The sequence below is a fragment of the Dendrobium catenatum genome, unplaced genomic scaffold, assembly GCF_001605985.2.
Source record: "Dendrobium catenatum unplaced genomic scaffold, ASM160598v2 fragScaff_scaffold_1117, whole genome shotgun sequence".
In the NCBI taxonomy this organism is placed as follows: Eukaryota; Viridiplantae; Streptophyta; class Magnoliopsida; order Asparagales; family Orchidaceae; genus Dendrobium; species Dendrobium catenatum.
In genome coordinates this window covers 1,074,653-1,099,516 of record NW_021319579.1, presented here as the reverse complement: position 1 = coordinate 1,099,516, position 24,864 = coordinate 1,074,653, and the positions used below count along the sequence as shown (strand labels likewise).

Sequence of the window (24,864 nt, the reverse complement as noted above, 5' to 3'; positions counted from 1 at the left end):
TCAGAGGTAATGTCAATGATATTATAGCACCATCTAGAGGTAGTTAAGGCTTCCACAAATTAGAAAACCTCAAAATGCACATGATCTAACATTTTACTCAAACACATCAAAACAAATTTACTAAGCCGAAGGCATAAGAAATTTCTCTATATTTGTAGGTTAATGATATATATATCCCAAATAGGAGAATCAAATAAAATTTACATAGGTATAATATTAGTTCAATAGCTCATAAAAAATATTTTTGAAAAATAATAATTTTAATTTATTTATTTTGTGTAAAAATAAAACTATTATTTTGAAAAAAACATAGTACTTTAATAAATTTAATCCCTATTAATGTTTTCCAACATCTACTAATTGTTAAAAAATATTTTCTAACTTTAAAATATAAAATGAGGCCTTTGCCATATCATTAGAATGACACATTTGGCCTTACTAATTTTCACATTTTGGCGGGAATGGGCGACTCGCACGCTTGAAGAACCCCACATGAGCGACTCCCTCGCGCCTATATAAGTTGAGGAATTAGGCGCTGTTTTCCTTTATTGGTCGCTCTCGGACGCGTATTTTTCAATTTTCCCCCTTTCGTCCGGGAAATCTAGGAAACCCTCGAATTCTCCATGGCTAAGCACGCTCATACGGAGGATCTATCGGGCGATACCCCTTCCAGCGGATCGATGTCCTCCTCCGAGGAAGATGAGGAGCAACAGAACGAGATGTCTGCGGACCTAGAGGACGAGGAAGAGCTCGAGGCAGTCGCGGGGACAACGATCCAGGATGAGGAGGACTCGCAATCAACTGAGGACGATCGTGCCGTGGGGGATGGGGATGTGAAGACAGAAGACGAGGAGAATGAGCAGGTGATGAGATTGGAGTGAATGGTGGAAATAGCTTTGATTTCGTTGATTTTTGTTGTTGTTGTTGTAAGGTTTTAAGCGAGCCATTAGGTTTTTTCTGAACTTGGGTTGCTTATCATTGCTTACAGGTTTTTAATATTAAAAAAAATAATTATTGGTCGTTTTTGTTGCTTTGCAGTTTGTTTATCTTGGTTTTATTGTCTTTTTTTGTTTGCTTTGTATCGGTCTTTGGCTTTCGTGGTCATTTTAATGATGTTCTCGATGGTCGTTGTTATTGCATTCGTGCATAGAAGGTTGTGGGACTAAATGAGCTATTTTTTGAATAGTTTACATGTTTTGAATGCGAGCTTTTTTCGGAGTTTGTGCTATGATATGAAAGTATTTTCATTGTGTTTTCAGACTGAAGAAACAACTGAGAAGGCTGAGATTGGGAAGCGGGAAAAAGCCAGGCTGAAAGACATGCAAAGAATGAAGAAGCAGAAGATTCAAGAGTTATTAGATGCACAGAATGCTTCCATTGAAGCTGACATGGTCTGTGAATATCATATTTTGATCGGGTTCTCTGGGTTCCATCTTTAATTCTAGCATGGCTTTGAGGCTATTGCTAATAAAAGATAAAACTAATAGCATTTGCAGATTACTGATTACTGATTTGCATTGCTAGAATAACAAGGGAAAGGGCCGACTGAAGTATCTGCTGCAACAGACAGAGATATTTGCTCATTTTGCTAAGGGGTCTCAATCTGTATCAGATAAGAAGCCTAGAGGAAGGTAATGTTTAATTTTACGAATCTGAGTTTCTTATATTTGTTTAAAAATTACGGAAGTTTCTGAATCTATCAGATTATTGAACTCTTGCTTTCATTTTTTTACTATGAAACTCATCATTATCAACATTAATTGGTATTGACTTTATGAAAACCGGTTCTCTCTCTCTCTCTCTGTATATATATATATATATATATATGGTGAGGAGTTATTCACAAAAAAAAAACAATTAAAAAACTTTAACAAATGAAATCATTTATGTAATCCTATATGGCTCCCCAATATTTTTAAACCTAGCTTTATTTACTTACAAAATTCAAGATATTTGATACCCCTCAAGTTTTGCTTTATTTCTAACTAGTTTTGTTCTTTAGTTCTTCATTAATTCTATAATACATTTAACGAAAGTTATGATGCTGGCAATAAGCTTTTGATGTCTTTATTAGATAAAATTCCAGCTGCACTATGTTTTGTGCATGCCTTTTAGTTTTAGTCTTCTAAAAAATGACATAGTTGATACTGGATTCTCTGGTAGAATATTCGAGAGAAATATTATGCTTTCACTAACTTTTTTGCCTTCCAGTTTCCACTGGCTCTGGAAACTTTCATAACTCATCTCTTATATTTCATGATGCATGAGTTTACCTACTTTCATAGAAAATGTAATTTATTGACTTCTTTGTGCGTTGCAAGAATTATCCATGCTCAATTTTCAAGAAAATGCTCTTTTTGATGTGAATGAAAGATTTTGAAAGATTCTTTTGTCTATGTAAAGTTATTCTGATGTGGCCTGATTTTAAGTACTATATTTACTTTGTTTTACCAACTATATGAACTGGTGTTAGTGGTGTATATAGTAATGCAACAAGTATTAGTATTGCAATGGTTGCTAAGGTTCCTTTGAATAGTTTCTTTTAATGCTTGAGACAATGTTACATATGAAGCTACTTTCCGTGATGATAATTCGATCAAATCAGATTTCTCGTATATGCTATGCTTTTCATAATTGAAACATTCCATTTTTTTGTTAATTGAAACATGTTGGTTTGTGTACAATTAGTAATATTGTTATAATTGAAGGAATACATTTATTTTACATGAAGTTGATCTTTAATTCTTCTTATGGCTTGATTGAATAACAACAAATTTGTAGAGGTCGTCATGCTTCCAAACTTACTGAAGAGGAAGAAGATGAAGAGTGCCTTAAGGAGGAAGAAGATGGCCTTGGTGGTGCTAGAGGGACTCGCTTGGTAACACAACCATCATGTAATTGCCTTACTAGCTAATGTTTTATCAATGTATTATGACAGCCCTTTTTTTAATTATGGGTAATCTTTATTCCTAGTTACCAATATATTTCCTTTTAGATTTACTCTAGTTAAGTCATAGATACCAATAGAACTTTTATATATACTATAGTTCATTTATAAATACCGATAGATCTCATTTATGATGATTTTTGTTTGGGGTATCAAGAAATGACCCTACCCGAATACAACTAAAAAAATTTAGGTTGAATTTGGCCCAATTATTATTCATGTTAGATTTGGATTATAAATTTTGTCTCAATTAAATTTTTGGATGGGGTTCCGGTTGGCCCAAAAATTCAAAATTGACTAGAAATTGATTCGATTATCATTTACTTCCAATTTTAAGGGGTTGGGTTCAAGTAAAATAGGTCGTGTTTGGGTTAAACATATTGTATTTAGGTTAAATGAGTCATATTGATCAAAGAAATTACATGATTCATATAATAAATGGACCAATTTTATGTAAGATGAATTCTGTTCGAGTCGGGATCCGGTCAAATATTTTGACTTGCATGATAAATGGGTTGGCTTTGGGTCAAGCATATTTAGGTCAAGTTGATTTTGCATCAAACCCAAAGTTGACTCACCAATTTGAATTGACACTCTTATTTTTGGTGGTGGTAGACATACTCACTTAGAGGGTGTTTTGTTTGAAATAAAATGGATGTAAACTATTATAAAAATACGGGTTTTAAAAATATTGGTGTTTAATTTGAAGTAAAAGAAATACATATTAAAATTTTGAAGTATTTGGAATTTACCCTTTAGTTCAATTTGGTGTATTTGAAAATCATTAGATTTGGTTGATTTCTAAAACACTATAAGTTCTCCTTCGTCGTCCTTGTCGACCACCTTTTTTGTCATTATCGCCAGCCACCACTACCTGTCATCGTCGGCGCCAGCTAGCTATTGCGGCTACCTCCCCCAACCTATCGCCTTTGGCCACCTTCACCACTGGTTTTGCTACCACCGTCACCGCCTGCCATCGACTACCACCATCGTTGGGTTTTATATTGCATTCATTTTACTTCAAGCCAAACAAAAAAAAGTAATTAATTGCATTTATTTTATATTCATTCAAAGAACTCTAAGATATTTTAAATATATTATATTTCTTTTACATTGTATTCTTTTTACTATGTATTTCTTTTTAAACAAACCAAATGGTCCCTTAGTATTATAACCATCATGTAATTGCCTTTCAAGCTAATAGTTTATAAGTATAATGACAATCTTTTTTGGCAATTATGGGAAAGTTTTTATTTCTTTTCATTTAAAAAATAAATTTAGTCTTTCATGTGCACAAACTTCTTGGCAGCTATTTTGAATTAAGCTTATCCTTGGCTTGAACTAGCTTATGCAATCACGCATACTAATTCTTTGCAAACATTTCATTAAAATCCTAACTAGGCTAACATGCGATATTGATTTTATTGTATATATAAGATATTTATAACCAAAAGAACTAATGCTGGAATAGGTAGGTGAATTCCATTAAATTTTTTCAGAGAAATTTAGTGGTTAGCTTCATATAAAAAGTAAATAAGAATGGAAAACCCATTGAAAATTATACTGTTTAGTGTCACTTTGTTTATAAAAGATGGTTCAAGGAACTCTTCTTGTAAAAGCATGTCTAGTTATGATGAAAGGAGATAGCAAGTTTCAAATTATGGGAAAGTATAATGGGATTGATTCTATGTACTTGCTAAAAAACACAATGTATGTTATTGATTATTTTTTATGTGTTTTTTGACTAGAGAGATTGGGTACTTGTAAACAACCTGAGGGGTTATTGCATGACAAGAAAGTCTTGATGCTTGATAACATAATCATGATCTCTTTAAAGTATTTAGAAATGTTAGTTTAAGTCTATAATAAGGCTTGATGATTCTGGTAAGCTAATATGATATATGTATTTTTTAGTTTACATCTTTGAAATCTAAAGCTAGTTGGTCGGGCATATTTCAATAATATAGTATGAGAGTAATATTTTAGCTATCATTTTTTTGTGCTTTTATATTCCCATCTTTGATGTGTGACCAAAATAAAGCCATCTTCACTTCATGGAGATTGAGAAGTTATTCTACGAGTGTGTTTTCCATGAGTAGGGATCTTCTTGAGGGAACACATGATTTGATGTTATTAGAAGGGTCATAATTATATTGTTAAAAAGATATTTTCTTATGGATGGGTTCGTTAAACTACTTTTTCAAGCTTGGGTTTTAAAACCATTTATAACCATGCACATATTTTTTGTGAGAAAATGATCAAAATGATCTTTCAACTCTTTGTGAGGGATCAAAATGGTCCTCAACTCTTTTGAGAGATCAATTTGATCCCCCAACTCTTTAAAATGAGATTTTTTGTCATAACATTCAATGCTAGAGTTAATGGTGTTAAATATAAAGGTACTTTGGTTATTTTTTAATTAAAAATTATTAAATGTAATTTTTCAAGTAATTATAAAATTAAAAAAAAATTGATTAGATGTTTTTTAAATAAAAAAATTAATAATAATTTAAGTTTTAATTTCAAACATTTAATTGTTTTTTAATTATAATTACTTAAAAATTACATTTAATAAAATTTTGCTGGGGTTTTGGCCAAGTGAGGAGAAGGGGCTGGGAGGTTGAGAGCTGACAATGGCTTTCAGCTTGTGGCGATGGAGCCAAGGACTCAGGTAGAGTAGGAGGAGTAGGAGAAAGCAGAGAGACAAGCTGGTTAGGTGACCTTGACATCAGGAAAGAGAGTTTTTTAATCTTTTTGTTTATTCAAATGGGCGGTTGAGAAGATATGGGCTATATTGGGTAGGGGGCAGCAAAATTGTTAGAGATTTGAGTGGATTTTGGCAGGTGATAAGGTTGGGAGATGGTCAAGTAGGTTTAAATAATGTTTTTTTAAAAAAATAAAAATTCATTATTCTTGAAGCATCCAAAACATGAACAATGTACTATAGTCAGCTTCATTTGGAAATGCATTTATTTTTCGGAACTATTAGAGCAAATATCTAAGACTAGCATTCTCTAGAAAACTCATCTTTTCCATACCATTGAATCAACCACATATGCTATAGGATACATTCTTAGGGGGAAATGAGCGCCACTTAAATTTTTCGGAACATCATTGGTAATCAAAACTCAAGTAGATAAACAAATTAATGTGCTAATAAAGAAAAATAAATCAGTAGACTTATAATATCTCTACCAATCCAACCATGCAACACACTCCTTCCTTTTGATTCCTAGCAAGAGCTTGCACTACCTTGGTAGCAAGTCCCTGAATAGAGAAGCATCAAACCATCAACGAACCTCCTCTTCCTCATATTCTTCCATTGTCCCTCCACACCTAAAAGAAACCCATATTCAGGTTTGCTTTTGCATAGGTCCTCTCCAAAGGATCCTCCATGTGACTTAATGTGACTAAATCAATGGGCATGCCCTTTGAATTATTGGTTTGATGATCTCGGTTTTTTTAAGAACCAAAGCCTTTTGCGCATCCTTTGCTGCAGCGAAAATGTTCTTCAAGCTATCATTGTTTTATTTCGTCTAGATGGGAGGAAGAAGACCTTTTCGTGAAAAATTGATCGTGATAGGGAATAATATGGGGGTAAATTCATCAGGTTCTTTGCAATGGATGCTGGAGATAGATGCAAGTTGTGTAAAGTAACTTGGGTGTGCATAAATTTTTAGAATGGAGATGTAGAGTATCATCTCAAATAACTATTTGTGTTTTAAAAAGGAAAGCAAACAATTTGATCCAAATAGACCCTTGATCACACCTTTCAATAAGCTTTTATCTGCTCCACCTGCACAGTTCTTATAATTCATATGTTGAACATTGTTGAGCATAAAGGGAAAGAATTGGTAGTATTGCATTTTTTTGTATTAATATAAAATTTAATCAATAAGGACATCTCAAAGTTTGAATTGGTTTCATTCCTAAGTTTCTGTGATGTCATGAAGACTCTTACCTCAATGGAAAATTGTGATAAAGAATATTTGTAGCTTGATTAGGCATTTAAATTAAACCCCGAGTGTAGAGCTAGAAGGATTTCAATGCATTTTGAATTCATTGCCATTAGGATTGTGATAGGCTGGCCCAGGAGGGGCCGACTGAACCGGTCCAACCCGGACCGGTCCTTGTGTATAGCCGGCGGAACCAGCAAGGAAGAGGGGAGGGGGGGCCACCTTGTGGGCCCCAGTTTGATTTAAATTTAATATTGGGAGGGAGATTTTGAATTACAAGGGTGTTTAGGGAATTTGTATCCCTCCTTTAGCTTTAATTAGGGAGTAATGATAGAATTAGGGTTCCATCTTGAGATTGAGAGAAATTTTGAGATCAAGGGTTTGTTTTGGGCTCTAAGCTTTTTGCTAGAGATTGTGGAGAGTTTTCCTTTCTCTCGAATTGAGGGAAATTGTATCTTGCTTTGTGTTCGTGTTTGTTATTTGAATCGAAGTTTTATTCCTCATCCTACAAGAATTCCCGCATTGCTTTTTGCTGATTTCTATTGAAATCAGCCCTTTTGCTCATTGTTTTTGCCGATTATTGGTAGGATTGCTTGCGAACTCAAGTATTACCCGTGTGGTTACTTGCGAACTCAAGTACTTCCTATCAGATTGACTTAGGGACATGAATGGGTTTTTTATTGAAATATTTGAAAGCTAAAGGTATGTCAGAAACTTGGAGTATGGGAGATGATAGTGAGCACTAGCTCTAGATTTTGAAAGCCACTTTCTAAAAATTTAAGTGCCATGTGAATGTCTATTCCCGATTCATCATATTGTATATCTCGTTTGAGTACTTCTTAATAAGGTTAGAAGTATAATTTTCTTATTGAAGGAAATAGGCTCCAGAATTGGAATCTTCTATGTATCCTAAAGCTTAGGCAATCTTAATTTCTGCTAGTAATGCTGCTATTTTAATTGTCACCGTGACCTCTTTGAATTTAAATATGGTAGCTATTGTTTTCCATATATGATTATTATACTTTTTAGATTGAACTTTTGCAGGTATACAAGGGAAAATGAGGGATTATCAACTAGCTGGACTGAATTGGCTCATCAGATTGTATGAAAATGGGATCAATGGAATTTTAGCTGATGAGATGGTAAACATAGCAAGTGTCTCAAGTTCTGGTATTTTTAATATGAGTAATGTTAAACTCGTCAATTAATGCACACTTACTGTGAGGTTTTGTTTATAGTGTCCATAACTTTTGTGGCCCAATCATAGAGAGTGGGCTTGATGGTTCACAGCAGTTTTGGACATGAAAATCAGTGGATACTCATTTTAAACGTGTTTATTTGGGGAGTAAAGCATTGTTCTTTTAATATATGTTATTTGTATCTGTTGAACAAATGACTAGGGATTTGTATTATGTAGTTTTTCTTTTCTTGATTGATGTTTGCACCTACTCATGCTTTACTGTTCTTATCTTATCTGGCTTTCCAGGGTCTTGGGAAAACACTACAAACCATTTCTCTGTTGGGTTATTTGCATGAATTTAGAGGGATAACAGGCCCTCACATGGTGGTTGCTCCTAAGTCTACTCTTGGCAATTGGATGAGGGAGATCAGACGCTTCTGTCCTATTCTACGTGCTGTGAAGTTTCTTGGAAATCCTGAAGAAAGGGTTAGACCTCAGCAGATGCTCTCTCTCTTTCTCTCTCTCATCTGCTTGTGCCTTTTTTTTCATTTTTTTTTGTTTGTTTCTTTGGAGGCAAGTAATGGACCGAAAATAAACTTGTGTTTATTATTCCTTTTGCTCGTCAATGTTGTAGGCAAATATAAGGGAGAACCTATTAGTGGCTGGAAAATTTGATGTATGTGTTACTAGTTTTGAAATGGCCATCAAAGAGAAAACTGCTCTGAGACGCTTTAGTTGGCGTTACATTATCATTGATGAGGCCCATCGTATAAAGAATGAGAATTCTCTTCTTTCCAAAACAATGAGGCTCTACAGTGCAAACTATCGGCTTCTCATTACCGGTACTCCTCTCCAGGTAAGTTACCTCCTTTTTCTCTTCTGGAAATTGCCATGTTCTTGAAAGTCTCACCCTCATGTATGTAGCATTGGTCATTCAAAAATAATATTCCAGCTCACAGTATAAAACATCCACGGTCTTTTATACATTTTCCTTTATTTCATATTTATTGCACCGTTCTGGATTCTGCTTAAAAAGTTCATGAAAAGCTCGTTACCATGCATGACATGTCCAGAACAATCTTCATGAACTGTGGGCTCTTCTAAACTTCCTACTTCCTGAGATATTTAGTTCAGCTGAAACTTTTGATCAATGGTTCCAAATATCTGGAGAAAATGACCAGCAAGAGGTTGTTCAACAGCTTCATAAGGTAAAGATGGAAGCCATTTTTCTGATAATCTTATACCATTCACATTAGCTATGCCATTAATAAGAAATTAATTGTCAATATTTTGAAGGTTTTGAGGCCATTCTTGCTTAGAAGGCTCAAGTCTGATGTGGAAAAAGGTCTTCCACCTAAGAAGGAAACTATACTTAAAGTAGGGATGTCCCAGATGCAAAAGCAATATTATCGCGCTCTGCTTCAGAAAGATTTGGAGGTCATTAATGCTGGTGGAGAGCGCAAACGTCTTTTAAACATTGCCATGCAGCTACGTAAATGCTGTAATCATCCATATTTATTCCAAGGTGCAGAACCTGGCCCTCCTTATACAACTGGAGAGCATCTTATTACTAATGCAGGTTGTAATCGCTTCCATTACTTTCTGTCTGTTTTTCTACTTCTTTATATGCATGATAACGTGAATATGTTTTGCAGGAAAAATGGTGCTTCTTGATAAATTATTACCCAAGTTAAAGGAGCGGGACTCTAGAGTTCTGATATTTTCACAGGTTTACTTCTTCTATAATATAATTTTTTTCTAATCGATGGACATTGTAATGTAGAATCGTGTAGGATGCCTGAAATATCTTTTCTTTTAGCAACTTTTTTCATTTTCATTGTTCGAAACTGACATGATTTTGCCAGATGATTGGAAAAAGATTGATACTACCTATTATTCCTCAGCATGTCAATTGTTATTTCATCCCTTTTTATGTTTATTTCTTAACATTTGATTTAATATTATCTTCTGTGAATATGCTATTTATTACTTGTTATTTCTTGCAAATTCAGATGACCAGGCTTCTGGATATTTTGGAGGACTATTTACTTTTTCAGGGTTATAAATATTGTCGGATTGATGGAAATACTGGCGGTGAGGAACGGGATGCTTCAATTGAGGCATTCAATCGTCCAGGAAGTGAAAAATTCATTTTCTTGCTTTCAACAAGAGCTGGTGGCCTCGGAATTAACCTTGCTACTGCTGATGTTGTCATCCTTTATGATAGTGATTGGTAATTTTTGGTGGTCATTGCTTTTCTAGATTATTCTGAGCTACGTACCTATGCTGGATTACCTATTATCTTATATAGGAATCCACAAGTTGATTTACAAGCCCAAGATCGTGCCCATAGGATTGGCCAAAAGAAAGAAGTCCAAGTGTTCCGCTTCTGCACAGAGGTTTAGCATTTCTCCCAAATCACTATCTCCTTTATCAATTCTAACACCCTTATCCGCATCACCTACTGATGTAATTTAATGGAAAATATCATAAAGATGTAATCACTCGGTCATATGCATTCTGCAGTATACTATTGAGGAAAAAGTTATTGAGAGGGCTTACAAGAAACTTGCATTAGATGCTTTAGTGATTCAACAAGGTCGTTTGGCAGAGCAGAAGGGTAAATAAAGATTTGCTGATTATTTTGTAATCTTCTCGTATTGTTTCTTCTTTTCTGCATATAAAATGCTTTAGGTCATGATTTTCTTGGATACAGCTGTTAATAAAGATGAATTACTCCAAATGGTGCGCTTTGGTGCTGAGATGGTATTTAGTTCCAAGGACAGCACGATAACAGATGAAGATATTGATCGTATTATAGCTAAAGGAGAGGAGGCAACTGCTGAACTTGATGTGAAGATGAAAAAGTTTACTGAGGACGCAATCAAGTTTAAAATGGATGACAGTATGCATAATACTTATGCTGATTTTCATTTTTTTTTTGTTGATTTATCTTTCTGACATCTTTGTCATCCTAACAGATGCTGAGTTGTTTGTCTTTGATGATGAGAAGGTACTGTCATGATATTTTCTTCTAAGCTTAAACATTTCTCTTTATCTTAGACTTTCTGATGCTATGAGTCTATGACAAATGCTTCTGTTCTTTAGATTTTATAGTTATGCTACCTCCAAACTAACCACCCTTGATATGTACCATGTAGGAGGACAACAAAATTGACTTCAAAAAGCTGGCTGCTGAGAACTGGATTGAACCTCCGAAAAGAGAACGGAAGCGCAAGTAAGATTACATTCATTTATGCATATTCATGTATTCTTTCTTCTTGACTCATGAAAACTGGCATATTGTTCTTTTTATTTCATATTTTAAGTCAAAATCTACACATGTTTAATTTTTGTTTCTTCTTTTCTTTTTCAGTTACTCCGACACGGACTACTTCAAGCAAGCAATGCGACAAGGAGCTCCAACGAAACCCAGAGAACCACGAATTCCTCGCATGCCTCAATTGTAAGTTTCATTCTTTGCTTATTGTTTTTCCAGCTACTTGCATGCCCAGAAGACTTGCACTTCATGTTAATTTTGGTGTAATTTTCAGGCATGACTTTCAGTTCTTTAATACGCAGAGGTTAAATGAGCTATATGAAAAGGAAGTTCGGTACCTCATGGTGAGTACAATTGTTACCCTTTTGTCTACTGTCAACTATTCAATTCGATCAATTTATACAATTGATTTTGTTTCAAATTTCACACACTGGAATTTAATTTGAGGACTACATTAGGGAAGCATTCCAAGCTAGTTCTTTTTTTTTGCAGAATGAGCTTCTAATTCTACATTTCAGACTAAATTATGTATTAATTAACTGTCTGGCATCTGTGAATACTACAGCTGGCCTTGTATTTTCCCATCCTGGATTTTAGTTTCATGCAATTCTCTCCACTGATATTTCCCCCCTCCCAACCTACCCTAACTCTTACCAGTATTGTAAAATCCTATAAGATTCAGTTTGTCTGTTTATAAATTTCCTTGCCTGCTTCAGAGAATCCATTTCTTTTCATGTGTCTTTCTTTAGAAAGAGCCCACATGGAAAATCGCTTCAAAAGAACGGTCTCTTAAGCATGCTACACTTATCTGTCTCCTCATAATTCGAGCCATTATAATATTTTTTTTTGTTTTCAGTCTGATATGGCGTGCATAGTATGTTTTAATTGTTCCTAGAATTCTGATTTTATTTGTTTTTAATCAATTGGCAGACACAACAAAAGAATCAGTCAAAAGACACGATGACTGATGGTGATGAGCCGGATGGTATGAAAATTTTTGTAAGTGGAATGTCTTTCCTCTATTAACAATATAGGCTTTTAATTTAAGTTTGTGCATTGTTTTAGATGTTGGTGAACCATTGACTGCAGAGGAACAGGAAGAAAAAGTGCAATTGTTAGAGGAGGTGAGTTTTGTCCCATAAAAGCTAAAACCCAATTGTTGCAAACATTTGCTTGATATATTACCGCGATTTTAAGGGCTTCACAACATGGACAAGGAGAGATTTTAATGCATTCACTCGAGCATGTGAAAAATATGGTCGTAATGATATCAAAGGTATATCTTTGGAAATGGAGGGTAAAACAGAAGAGGAGGTTGAGCGATATTCCAAAGTCTTCAAAGAAAGATATAAGGAATTGAATGGTAAAGATATTGAGTCTTTATTTTTTCTTCTTCTTATGTTTTAAATGAACTCTATTTCAATTTAGGAAGCTTCTTTTCTTTGCTTATTTTTATTATATATATTTTTTTAGACTACGACCGAATAATTAAGAATATTGAAAGAGGTGAAGCAAGAATTTCACGAAAGGATGAAATAATGAGAGCTATAGGAAAGAAGTTGGACCGCTATAAGAACCCATGGTTGGAGCTAAAGATTCAATATGGACAGAACAAAGGAAAATTGTACAATGAAGAATGTGATCGTTTCATGGTACTGTAATATACTCAATTCACAAGATCCTCATCTTCTCTTCAGCTAGTGAGGGGCTATAAGATAACTTGTTTGTTTCAGTTATGCATGGTGCACAAACTTGGTTATGGAAACTGGGATGAATTGAAGTCAGCTTTTCGTACTTCACCCTTGTTCCGATTTGACTGGTTTGTGAAGTCCCGTACAACTCAAGAACTTGCTAGGCGATGCGATACCCTAATCCGTTTGGTGGAGAAGGAAAATCAAGAACTTGATGAGAGGGAGCGGCAAGCTCGGAAAGATAAAAAACTCGCTAAGGTTTCCTTTCTTAACCTTAAATTTTTCCCGTATTTGTCATTATTATTGAGGAATTATCCAAATTACTGGATATTAGGCTCTGATTTTGCATTGATATGAAACTTTAATTGCATTGATTATTCTACTGCTTCCTAATTATGCGCTCACTTGACTTTGGCCTCCTTCATCATGTGAAGAACATATAACATTATCACATTGCTTTTTTTCTAAGTTATATCTTCTTTTTTTTCATACTTTCAGAAGTCAACACCAACAAAGAGGTCCATGATGAAGCCACCAACTGCAGAGAACCCTGCTTTGGCCTCCTTTAAGAGGCGAAAACAATCAGTTATGGATGATTATCTTGGTTCTGTAAGTCAGCATCTTCCTTAGTTTATTTGAAAGATTGCTCTTTTCCAGACATGCCGTATAATCAAGTTTGGCAAATTAAGATAATTATGTTAGAATCATTTTACAAGAAATGAAAACTTAGAAAGCAAAAGCTTTTGTTTTTGATGCACTCTGATTGCTGGCGACAGAAAAAAAAAAGGATCTAACCGCAGTTATTAACGACTTTGAATCATCTATTTGGATTGACTTTGTACCATGTTCTGATATGACAAAACACTTTTCTTATCCCTCTTCAAATTTCTATATATATCTATATTGAAATTTAGGTTTTGTTCGGGACTGTTTTCTTATTGCTTCTTAAAACAGTTTTTTAATATAAAAATTAAATCTTTTTATACTAATGAGCTGCTTTAAGAAACAGTCCCAAACAAAACCTCAGTCGCTAGCAAGTTAAGCTTCCTTAGCAGACTACAAAACTCCTTTAAATCTCTCCGAATCAATTTCTTATGCCGAATAAGTGATGGATTTTGTTACTCAGGGTACTAAAAGAGGAAACCAGTGAGGCTCCAATGTGCTCCTCGTGAAGATTCTCAGGGCCTTATAGTTTTTTTGGGCAGGCCAAAAGACTAATTCCAGTCTGCCAAAGATGCAAATGAAGGTTTAGCTGCTCTATTTTCTGACACCACCTTTCCTATGATTCATTATTTGCTGGCTCACGCTTTGGAGCTTATGGGCTTTGCTTTTGATAGCCATTCCCTGCAACCTTATTTTGACCATTGCATGCCCTCAGCCTAAATTTGTTCGTCTCGGCCAATATTTTTACCTGACTGCTAACATAGTTGGGATTTTTGTATCTGTGATCTTTATTTTTATAAAGCATAAAATTTAAGTTATTGTCCAGCATCTTTTGGCATTCATTTAGGCTTTATTTGTGATAGTTTTCTTAATATTTTTATGAGAATCTTAAGTATGTTTTTTTTTATGGAAAAATTGTTCTAAAAATTTCTAAGAAAGTTGTTCTTCGTTTAGGGCGGCTTTCTTCTTGCTCTTTAATTTTAAAAAGCAGTATGAAAGTTGTCCTAAATGAAACATTAATATTTGCCCTCAAATTTGCAGATACATTCTAAACTATCTGCTTGTGCATTTGATGATGGCTAAGATTTATTTGTGATAGTTTTTTTATTATTTTATTTTTCATTTTTTTAATTTGTTGTTTGAAAATTATTTTTTTTGTTATTTTTAAAAAATTTGAGAATTTACATCCAAATCTACTGATGTGTGATAGTTGAAGAGAGCCAAGGTCTTTTTTTTAGTAGTGTTCATCAACAGTTTTTTTTTTTTTTTAATTGCTTTTATTATAACAACTTCGCAAGCACTTCTATAAAAAAATGTAGCTACTTTAATTGAATCCTAACCCTAAAACTATCCAAGTCTGAACTACGATTTATTTTACAGTGAAAAGAAAAAAACGATTTATTTTATAGTGCTCGCTCTGGCATTTAGGAATAATTATTAGGTCTGGACACCTGACATAATTCTACATCCTGATATCAATAATATGTCGTCATGTGCTCTTATTTTTTACCGTGCGGTCCAACCCATGCCGGAACCCGGTATTGTTATGTTCGGGTATTGCTAGGTATTGCTCGGTATTATTAGGTATTATTCGGTATTGCTTTGCAATAATGAGAAATACCGCTCTGTCAAGATCAATACCTAGCAATAACTAGTAAAATCGGGGTATTGTTAGGTATTAGTCTTGACAGATTGGTATTTTTCGTTATTGCCGAGCAATATCGAGCAATACCCCAGTCTGCATAAATCAGTCAATACATAGCAATACCGGTCCGGGTCGTCGGGCCGCGCGGTAAAGAGTAAGAGCACTTGGCGATATGTTATTGGCATCCGGATGTAGAGCTACGTCAGGTGTCCGGGCCTAATAATTATTCGGCCTTTTAACCTTCATTGCATTAATTGATCAGACGAATTATGAACATCAGGAACATTGGCTATGGAACCAAAAGACAAGGAGGGCAAAATATTTGAGAATAAAGAAGAAACATAAAAAAAAGGGCTCACTATGGAAGTAGTTAGGAGAAGAAATTTAAGACTAGGTATCATCCCAAATGCAAGAGATTGGTAACTTCTTCTCCCTTCTGTAAGCTCAGGAGAGATTCCTAGACTCTTAGTTGTGCTTAGATGCCACCGGCAAGCTCAGCCCATGGCTAATACAATTTTCATTTTAGGTCTTATTCAACCCAACAATCAAGCATTCCTTCAAGATAATTTAGGCTTTTATGATTAGAATCATTTTCTAAATTACTCAAAAAAAACCCGCTTTATGATATACCTCATAGAAATTCTCAAAGAAAATATTAAAATATCATGAATAGTCAAATATTATGAGTACTCATATTTATAACATACGTAAAGTAAGACGGTGAAAATTTAATGAATATGAAGTTATCCCAATATTTGCACTCTGAAATTATAATTTTTAATTAGAAAAATCTCAAATTTTGTAGTGTGTGTGTGCGCGCGTACGTGTGTGTGTGCGCGCGCGTATATATAATATGGCATCGTGATGCTCAATATAGCGATCCTCCAACGCCCAACCAAGCATCACAGTGTTCCCCAAATTTTTTCAAAAATATAGAGAGCTCAATGTCGCAATGCCGCCAACCCCCATGTTGCGGCACTCCTAAGAAAAAAAAAATCTAAGTTTTGTTTGCTTGCATATAGACACTCGCTTCATAATAAAGTTCATGCATTCACATGTATATAAAACACTCACAAACACATACAAAAGATAGAGATGAAGAAATTCATTACGTCACTCTTACGGAACAGAGTAAGAACATGTGTACAATGTTTAGTATATATGTATATACATACACACACAAGATTTTAAAAATCGGATCGGACAGATCGGTTCGACCGGTTCAATTGTGAACCTACCACAAGACCGGTCCGGTCTAGTTTTAAAACCGCTTATGCATCAAATCGAACTGATTTGGCTAGAACGACATAAAGATATATATACATATATGTGTGGTTAGAATTTGTTTAATTTTGCAACATGACATCCTATTATAATTATAGACTACAATTATCTACCAATGGTGTTATGTTTTAAATTATTAATAGTATTCCTATAGTCTTAGAATACATCATAAATCTTGATTCAAATTTTACTCCAAAAAATTTTTATCCAATTTTTTTTTTTAAGTTTCCAATAATAGCATATTCTCAATTTGGACTTGATGAGCTTTAATAATTAGTTCATGTTACATTGAATTCCGTTAAAAAATATGCTAAAAAAAAATCTTATAAAATTATCTTCCAAATTTTAGGGAAGAAGAGACGTAGACCACATAGGTAACTAAGCTATGTTGAAAGTTATTGAGAGGTTATTTATGAGTTTTTTGATTTGTTGTATGATTTTCTGAGATAATTTCGGATCAAATTGCAACGGCTTTCCTTTTATAAATACCGAATCAAATCATAATAAATCTCTGATTTTTATTCTTACCCTTCTATATATATCAGCTCCTCCTTCCTCTTCTGACTCTCAAGATTTAACTTTTAAGTCAACAATGGCGAGAAAGAAGACCAAACTGGCCTACATAGCAAACGACGCCGCTCGCCGCATTACGCTGAGAAAACGACGCCATGGGCTTTTAAAGAAGGTTTATGAGCTTTCCGTTCTCTGCAATGTTCCAGCTTGCGCTATCATCTACTCTCCGCAAGAAACAGAGCCGGAGGTATGGCCTTCAACGGGGGAGGCGGCAGAACTTCTGAACCGGTTCAACGCCACAGAAGGTTTGGGCAAGGAGAACAATATGATGAACCAGGAGAAATTTCTGTTGAAGCAAATTGAGAAGTTGAGAGGGCAGGTCAGCCGAATCATGGCGGATAATGACGATCTTGCAGGGGAAATTCTGCTTCTTCAGTGCATGGTTGGGCGTTCGGTGTGTGATTTGGGAACGGATGAGCTTGGATTGGTTGGAAGGGCGGTAGGGAGAAGGATTGAGGCTGTGGAATCTCGGATTTTGATGCTTAGGAGCAATGAGGTGGAGACGCAAACTTTGCCTCTGTTGCTTCCGGCGCCGGCAATGGATGAGGCGGCGGAAGCTCGGATTTTGATGCTTAGGAGCAGCGAGGTGGAGACTCAGGCTTTGCCTCTGTTGCTTCCGGCGCCGGCAATGAATGAGGCGGCGGAAGCTCGGATTTTGATGCTTAGGAGCAGCGAGGTGGAGACTCAGGCTTTGCCTCCGTTGCTTCCGGCGCCGGCATTGGATGAAGCTATGCAAGATCGGATTTTGATGCTTAGGAGCAGTGAGGTGGAGACTCAGGCTTTGCCTCTGTTGCTTCCGGCGCCGGCAATGGAGGAGACGGTGGTCGGCGGCGTGGATGGTTGGACGGACGGCGTGTTTGGGTGGGACGACGGGTTGTTTTCTGGTTGTTCGAATTTATTTCAGCCGGATTTAGGAGTTTGAGATGTTGTTTATGAGCTGTTTGATTTGTTGATTTCTTTGATCTTTTTAGTTCTGATATGAGGATATGCTGTATGCCACAATTGTATATGTCATAGTTATATTTTTTTTTTTTTATAAATTATAGGTCCCACAATTATTTTAAATAAAATAAATAATCCAAACTGATCTATAGTTTTTTTTTTTTTTTTTCAATTTTGATATTTAGTCCAATTAAGACAAATTCACACCTACATCGCAAGACTTAAATCCAAGATGTTAATAGCCACAGGTCCAACCAACATATCAAGATAAGCTAGAGGTGTCAATATTTGACACGACTCAAAAACTAGCCTGGAAAATTTCGGGTTATGATCAATCCGGACTCGAAAATGGTCGGATTCAAGTTCAATAAATAAACCCGTTTTAAAAATCGGGTAGGATTTGGGTTGACACAGAAACCCGAAATTGGCCTATTTTTTACACTGAAACCCTATATTGACTTGAAAATCGGATATTGACTCATTTTTTTATAATAGAAAACTAACATCTTTTGGCTGGCCCCAGGTCATTCGGGTCGTGTCAGGTTGACACGGACCCAAAGTGGGGTGGGTTCGATTTCAAAAAATTGACCCGCTTGTAAAAAAGAGCGGGTTCGATTTGACCCGAATAGTGCCAGATTAGTTTCAGGTTCGCCCCAAACTCGACCTGTGACCCAAAATTGACACCCATAAGAAGCTAAAAATAAGCTATGTAATTGATCTTTATTGATTCAACTACTTTAAGGTATACATTGACTATCTTAGACATCCCTTGAGATTTTCACTATTTATTTGCAATTATAAATTAATTCCTTCGACCAACTTGACTAAACTTGATGAAGAAATAATCTTGGATCTATAGGTATATATAATACTTAGATTTTGTTTGGGATAGCTTTTTTGTTATTTTTTTTTAATAGCTTTTCAGTACAAAATTTTCTTTTAAAATGAATTTTTTGCACAAAAAATCTGCTTTATAAAGCAATACAAAGGTTGTCCCAAACAAAATCTTAGATAAATTGAGATAGTGATTTTGGATGACACATAAGCTTAATATATATGCTAAGACCAACTATGCTAAAACTTTTTATTATTATTATTATTATTATTTATTTTTATTTTTTTTTATGCCTTGATATTACTTATTTTCTTGGATATTACACTGCTAAGGGCATCTCCAACCGAACGCTAAACGAGTATATGGAATCGTTCCGTCGCTCCAACCGAACGCGAAAATTTTCGCCATTTAATCTCAGGTGAATAGTGCGACGCCAATATTGGCGTCGCACTGTTCACTCACGCAATTTTTTGCTCTCAACCGGAAAAACGCGCGAAAGGGAGAGCGATCTTTACCTTCTCAAAAACACCTAAAATGGCGTTTGATTGAAGCTTCACCGCGCCATTTTGGAGTTTTGCGTTACTTTGCCGTGAAAAATGAAGTTTTCGGTTGGAGATGCCCTAAGCTCACCATGAAGCTTTGCGACAGTTTTTTTAAAGTTAAGTTTTGCATGCAAATGATCCCGACTTACGATAAGAATGTTTGTGTAAAATTGATTTATGAGATGAATTTTTTTATTTTTCTTATAACTTACAGAATATTACAATTAATACTAATTAATTAAAATTTGTTATTTTAATTATTAATCAAAATAAGTTATTAAAGTAACAATTAATTAAACTATGTTATTAAATTTATAATGAATTAAAATAAGTTATAAATTAATAATTAATTAAAATAAACTATAAGATTATTAATTAATTAAATTAAAATAAAAGTTATTTTCAGAAATTATTAAAATCCGCCAGAAAATCCGGAGGAAAAAAAATCCATTGGAAAAGTCACCGTAATTATGCTCGAAAATTTGTTTGAAATATTTCAAAATAATCCGTTGGAAATCGGACGGAAAAATCCTCCGCTAAAAATTCATTGATAATGGACAATTTTCGTGTAGTGACTTTGATTGTTTTGGCTTTGATGTACTACCTCCTCTTTTTTGGGATTGTCTGTGTTGGTGAAGCTATACTTCATCACCATTTATATGAGTGGTGTAGTTCCTCACTTCTAGTAGCTCATGCTCTCTTGTTCCTTTGGATGGAAAGCCCTTCAACTTTGTGATTAGCTTTGAATTATTTTTGAACTCAAATTAAGTGTGTGGATTCTCCTATCTAATTCTCTTTCTCAATCTCTATATTCATTCGATGTGTTTTGACAGTCATATTTAGTTGGAAAGAATTGCTTGCATACCATTATAATTGTTGCGTCCTGGAGTATTCGCGGCTGTAGAAAAATAAATAGTTTAACGTCTTAGCATTGTACGAAGATCCAACACACAATCAGATAAGAGAGAGGGTGTGACATTCGATCATAAGAGACACCAGAGTTTTTACATGGAAAACCCTTAAAAAGGGGGAAAACCCACGGGGCCTAACCCAGTTTGAATGAATCCACTAGTATTTGCAATTGATTACAAATGAGGCCCTTCCTTGGGAGAAGGCCTTAGCTTGATGATACAAATGTACATCATATAGAGCGCATTACATGGTGGGAGTTACAATATAGACATGTTTGATTGGTCGACACGACCATAGTCGGTAGGATGGAGACCGGAAAGATCGTTGTCTGGTGATGGAGGTCGGAAGGACCGTAGTCGGCAGGAGACCAGGGTCAGAAAAGACTGTTGTCAAGTGATGGAGGTCGGATGGACCATAGTAGGTGACGGAGGTCAGAAGGACCGTAGTCGGCAGAAGACTATGGTCAGAAAGACCATTGTCTGGTCATGTAGGTCGACAGTATCATAGGAGAACTCTGGGCATCAAGTGGTGGCCAAGTGGAGCTCAAGGCCGCAAGTAGTGGTCCGACGGAAGTTCGAGCCTTAGGTCATGTTCAGGTGTAGCACAGGGCCTCAAGTGGTGGTCCGGCAGAAGTCCGGGCCTCAGGTGATGTTTTGGTGGAGCAAAGGGCCTCAAGTGATGGCTCGGCGGAAGTCCGAGCCTTAGGTGGTGGCCTTGTGAAGCACAGGGCCTCAAGCGGTGGTCCGGTGGAAGTCTGGGCCTCAGGTGGTGGTCCGACGGAGCAACGGCGTCAGGCGGTGGTCCGGCGGAGGTGAGGGTCTCAAGTGGTGGTCCGACGAAGCAACGGCGTCAGGCGGTGGTCCGGTGGAGGTGAGTGCCTCAAGTGATTGTCTGACGAAGGTGAGGGCCTCTGTCGAAGGTAAGGGCCTCTGACGAAGGTGAGGGCCTCAGATGGTGGAATGGTGAAGGTGAGGGTCTCTAGCGAAGGTGAGAGCCTCTAGCGAAGGTGAGGGCCTGTCGTGAAGGTGAGGGTCTCTAACGAAGGTAAGGGCCTCAGATGGTGGTCTGGCGAAGATGAGGGCCTCTTACGAAGGTGAGGGCCTTTGGCGAAGGTGAGGGCCTCTGGCAAAGGTGAGGGCCGCAGGTGGTGGTCCGACGAAGCTCCGAAGGTGGTCCGGCGATGCTCCGGCAGTGGTCCAGTGAGGCTCCGTCGGTGGTCCGGCGAGGCTCCGGTGGTGGTCCGACGAGGCTCCTGTGATGGTTTGACGAGGGTGACGGCCTCAGGTGGTGGTCCGGTGAGGCTCCGATGGTGGTCCGGCGAGGCTCCGACGGTGGTCCGGCGAGGCTCCGGCGGTGGCCCGACAAGGTTCTGTCGGTGGTCGAGAAGGAGCTTCTTCCTTCTTTTCCTCTTCTTCCTTCTCTTCTTGCTTAGGTCCTTTTTCAAGAGAAATGAGGGGTCTATTTTTAGATTTATGGAGTGGCATGGCCCGTAAATAGGTGAGAGATCAAGGGTAAATGGGGAGTGGTTGGATGGACGTCCGATATTGAATCCTTTGATCATGGACCGTTCGTGAAGCATTTGGAGGCATTAATGATTTCGGAATTCAATGATCTTAGGCTCATTGGATTTGTCTCATCGAGCCGCTCGATTCGACTATAAGCTCGTCATATTTGGAAACCATTTAGTAACTTAAATTGTGGTTTGAACCTTCCAACAGCGCTTCGGGTCTTTGATTTGGACCCATTTGGGCTAGGATTGGGTTGAATTTGGTGTCGTTGGGTTCGTATTTCCGAGACGCTCAGTTGGACTATAAGTTTGCTGAAATCGGAGTTGAGATGATTTCTGAATTAATTTTTGAAGTTTCCAACTTGATTTTGCATCGAGATTCGTGCCCTATCTAGATAATTTTTTGATGAAGTATCAATAATCTTACTTATTTGCAAAGTTGCAACAAATTAACAAAAAAATAACTAGGAGCCCATATATTTGCATTTGATGGAACCAAATCACTAAGAATTTGGCAATGAACACTACAAAAATTGGGAATTTTCACAGCACTTGATAGTAGTGGTTTTGAAAGGGCTAATGAAGATGTCTTCTCCAAGCGGTTTTAAGTACCGCCACTAATTATAGTAGCGCATTAAACCTCTATAAATAGAAGAATAATTTAATAATTATTTACACTATTAATTATATATTTAATAATTTCTTTTTAAAATTGTATTAATTAAATGAATTATATTAATAATCTTACTCCTTTATGATCAATCTTGTCTCATTTTTTGTCATGAGCAGAGAGTTTTAATAGGAAACATTTGATATTTATATATAGATTACCATGCACACAAGATAAGAGTTTTAATAGGACACAATGGATGATTTACTTTTAATATTACTAGTTTTTCATTTTATTGCATGTCTATAAGGCTATAAAAGATAAAATATTAGTGATTATATGTAGAATTAATTAATTAGGCCAGAAACTTAAGTGAAATTTATATTTTCTTAAGAACTTGCTAAAACAGATTTGTTTCATAAACTTGTTTAATTATATATAACATTAAGGCTTCGTTTCACCTGACTTTTTTACTGCTTTCAAAAGCAATTTTTTGATGCTCTACTTCATTTAGTGCAGTCAGTGCTCTGTGTAAAATACTTTTCTTTTAAAAAAATTCTAAAAACTTAACGGACGTTGTCGCTAATATGGAAAGATAGCAGCGGTTAAAATCACCGGAAGACTGGAACAATATAGGCTTCGTTTGGAATGGCTTTCTTTTTGTTTCTTAAAGGAACTTTTTAGTGCAAAAATTTTTCCTTTTTAGTAGAAAGTTGCTTTAAGAAGCAACAAAAAAGTTGTCCCGAACGAAGTCATATAGTATGTAGCAGTTTAAAGTAGGGCAATTTTTTAAACTAAGTATCATTTAAATTTTAATTAAGCGATTAACCAACATTTAAAAAAAATTTAAACTAGCCAAAGTCGCCCGTTTAATGGGCGACTTGGTATTTAACGTACATGCTGACTCAGCTAGCCATTATGCGTATGAATAACCGAAAAATGTAATGCTAGTAAGTCGCCCGTTAAACAGGCGACTTATGTTAAATAGTTAAAAAAAATATTGCATGAATAGCCGAAAAATGTAATGCCAGTAAGTCGCCTGTTAAATGAGTGACTTACCCTTGTGAGTTTAAAAAAAAATTGTTGTATGAGTATTAGTTGATGTAGTTATTTCTTTGTTTTATTATCACGCCAAATCTTGTAAAGTTGTATGGTTAAATCATATGTTCTTGGATCATCCAATATTATGCTTTTTTAGATCAAACTTCATCTAGTTATAAATGTAAGAGCATAATTAATTTCATGATACAAAATAGCAGTTTCATAACAGCATAATAAGATACATAAACAACAAAATCTAACTAAAGCAACTAAAAGATACATGATACAAAAAACTAATGCCTCCTTTTATGTCGATGTGGAATCGCATCAGTGCATGGAGTAAAATGTTGAGGTGCTCGTAGTGGCCTGGTACGTAGATGGTGTTGCTCCTGATCACTGACTTCTTGATGAGTAACAGGGGGTTCTCGCAAGGAAGAAGGTATGAACTGAGGTGTAGAGGCAATGACAAATTCTGCTGTGAAGTGACTCTGAGAGATACTAAGATCAGGATAGGAGGACGGCTCAACATCATATAGATCTGTAGTCGGAACGGGTGGACTAAACACCTGAGTATCTGCCTCATCAAAATAATGAGTATCGTCAATATATATCAATTGTCGCAATATTTGGCACATATCTCCAACAATATTCACATCCACCTGCAAAGGCGTCGCCTCAGTACCTCTGAAGTATGGTTGCAATCTCCTCTTCATGCTCACAAAGAAATCTCGCTGCAAGGATAAGTAATTAAGCTGACCTTTATCATATAATTAAATTTAAATAACTTAAACTTACCATGTGACGTTTAGCTGGTGATCTTGGATAGTATGTACTCGAAGGATCCACTAGAGCCTTTAGCATATATAGTAGCCCAAGAATGAAACCATGCTAAGTATTGCTTCACTTTATAATCATAATCCAACCCTGGAATCTCTCCTGTAACAATATATGCTTTCCTGCTCTCCCACAGTGCAATGCTTGCCTAATGATATAATGCCCAATCTGTATCTGTCTTACCACGTCCATCAACTCTGACAAAACTAGGATCTATTGGCATGATATCGGTGGATGGGCAACATCCAAACTGTCGCAGTACTCAATCAGGGAGATGCCAATCAACCATTTTCCAACTGATCAAAGGAACTCTAGACAACCATGTGTCCTGACCTTAAGTGCATATCTCTGGAACCTGTGCATGAATCTCTACAGTGTATGATTCTCATATATATATATCACTACAGGAAAAACTTCATTTT

At 36.0% G+C, this 24,864-nt stretch overlaps 2 protein-coding genes across 2 annotated transcripts; both read left to right on the top strand.

Moving 5' to 3' along the window:
* The first annotated feature begins 558 nt into the window (after positions 1–558).
* On the top strand, positions 559–14,545 carry LOC110113787 (ISWI chromatin-remodeling complex ATPase CHR11). The gene is made up of 25 exons (XM_020846483.2): positions 559–863; positions 1,260–1,391; positions 1,525–1,631; positions 2,782–2,894; positions 7,948–8,045; positions 8,390–8,569; positions 8,718–8,939; positions 9,157–9,291; positions 9,380–9,662; positions 9,739–9,812; positions 10,096–10,316; positions 10,395–10,482; positions 10,610–10,703; positions 10,800–10,988; positions 11,065–11,096; positions 11,245–11,321; positions 11,460–11,549; positions 11,638–11,707; positions 12,294–12,348; positions 12,429–12,487; positions 12,561–12,726; positions 12,837–13,015; positions 13,097–13,312; positions 13,553–13,663; positions 14,181–14,545. Exons 1-25 carry the CDS (start codon positions 624–626, stop codon positions 14,202–14,204), a joined length of 3,255 nt encoding a protein of 1,084 aa, XP_020702142.1. The 5' UTR covers positions 559–623; the 3' UTR covers positions 14,205–14,545.
* Positions 14,546–17,238: 2,693 nt separating this feature from the next.
* LOC110113773 (agamous-like MADS-box protein AGL80) lies at positions 17,239–18,141 on the top strand. Its single transcript, XM_020846459.1, has one exon. The coding sequence runs from the start codon at positions 17,239–17,241 to the stop codon at positions 18,139–18,141; it is 903 nt and encodes a 300-aa protein (XP_020702118.1).
* The last annotated feature ends 6,723 nt before the right edge of the window (positions 18,142–24,864 follow it).

Excerpts from the sequence above, each read along its gene's own strand:
- LOC110113787 (XM_020846483.2), top strand. The coding sequence starts at position 624 with ATGGCTAAGCACGCTCATACGGAGGATCTATCGGGCGATACCCCTTCC. Across the intron at positions 864-1,259 it reads AAGACGAGGAGAATGAGCAG|ACTGAAGAAACAACTGAGAA; the intron begins GTGATGAGATTG and ends TTGTGTTTTCAG. Across the intron at positions 13,664-14,180 it reads TGGATGATTATCTTGGTTCT|GGTACTAAAAGAGGAAACCA; the intron begins GTAAGTCAGCAT and ends TTTGTTACTCAG.
- LOC110113773 (XM_020846459.1), top strand. The coding sequence starts at position 17,239 with ATGGCGAGAAAGAAGACCAAACTGGCCTACATAGCAAACGACGCCGCT.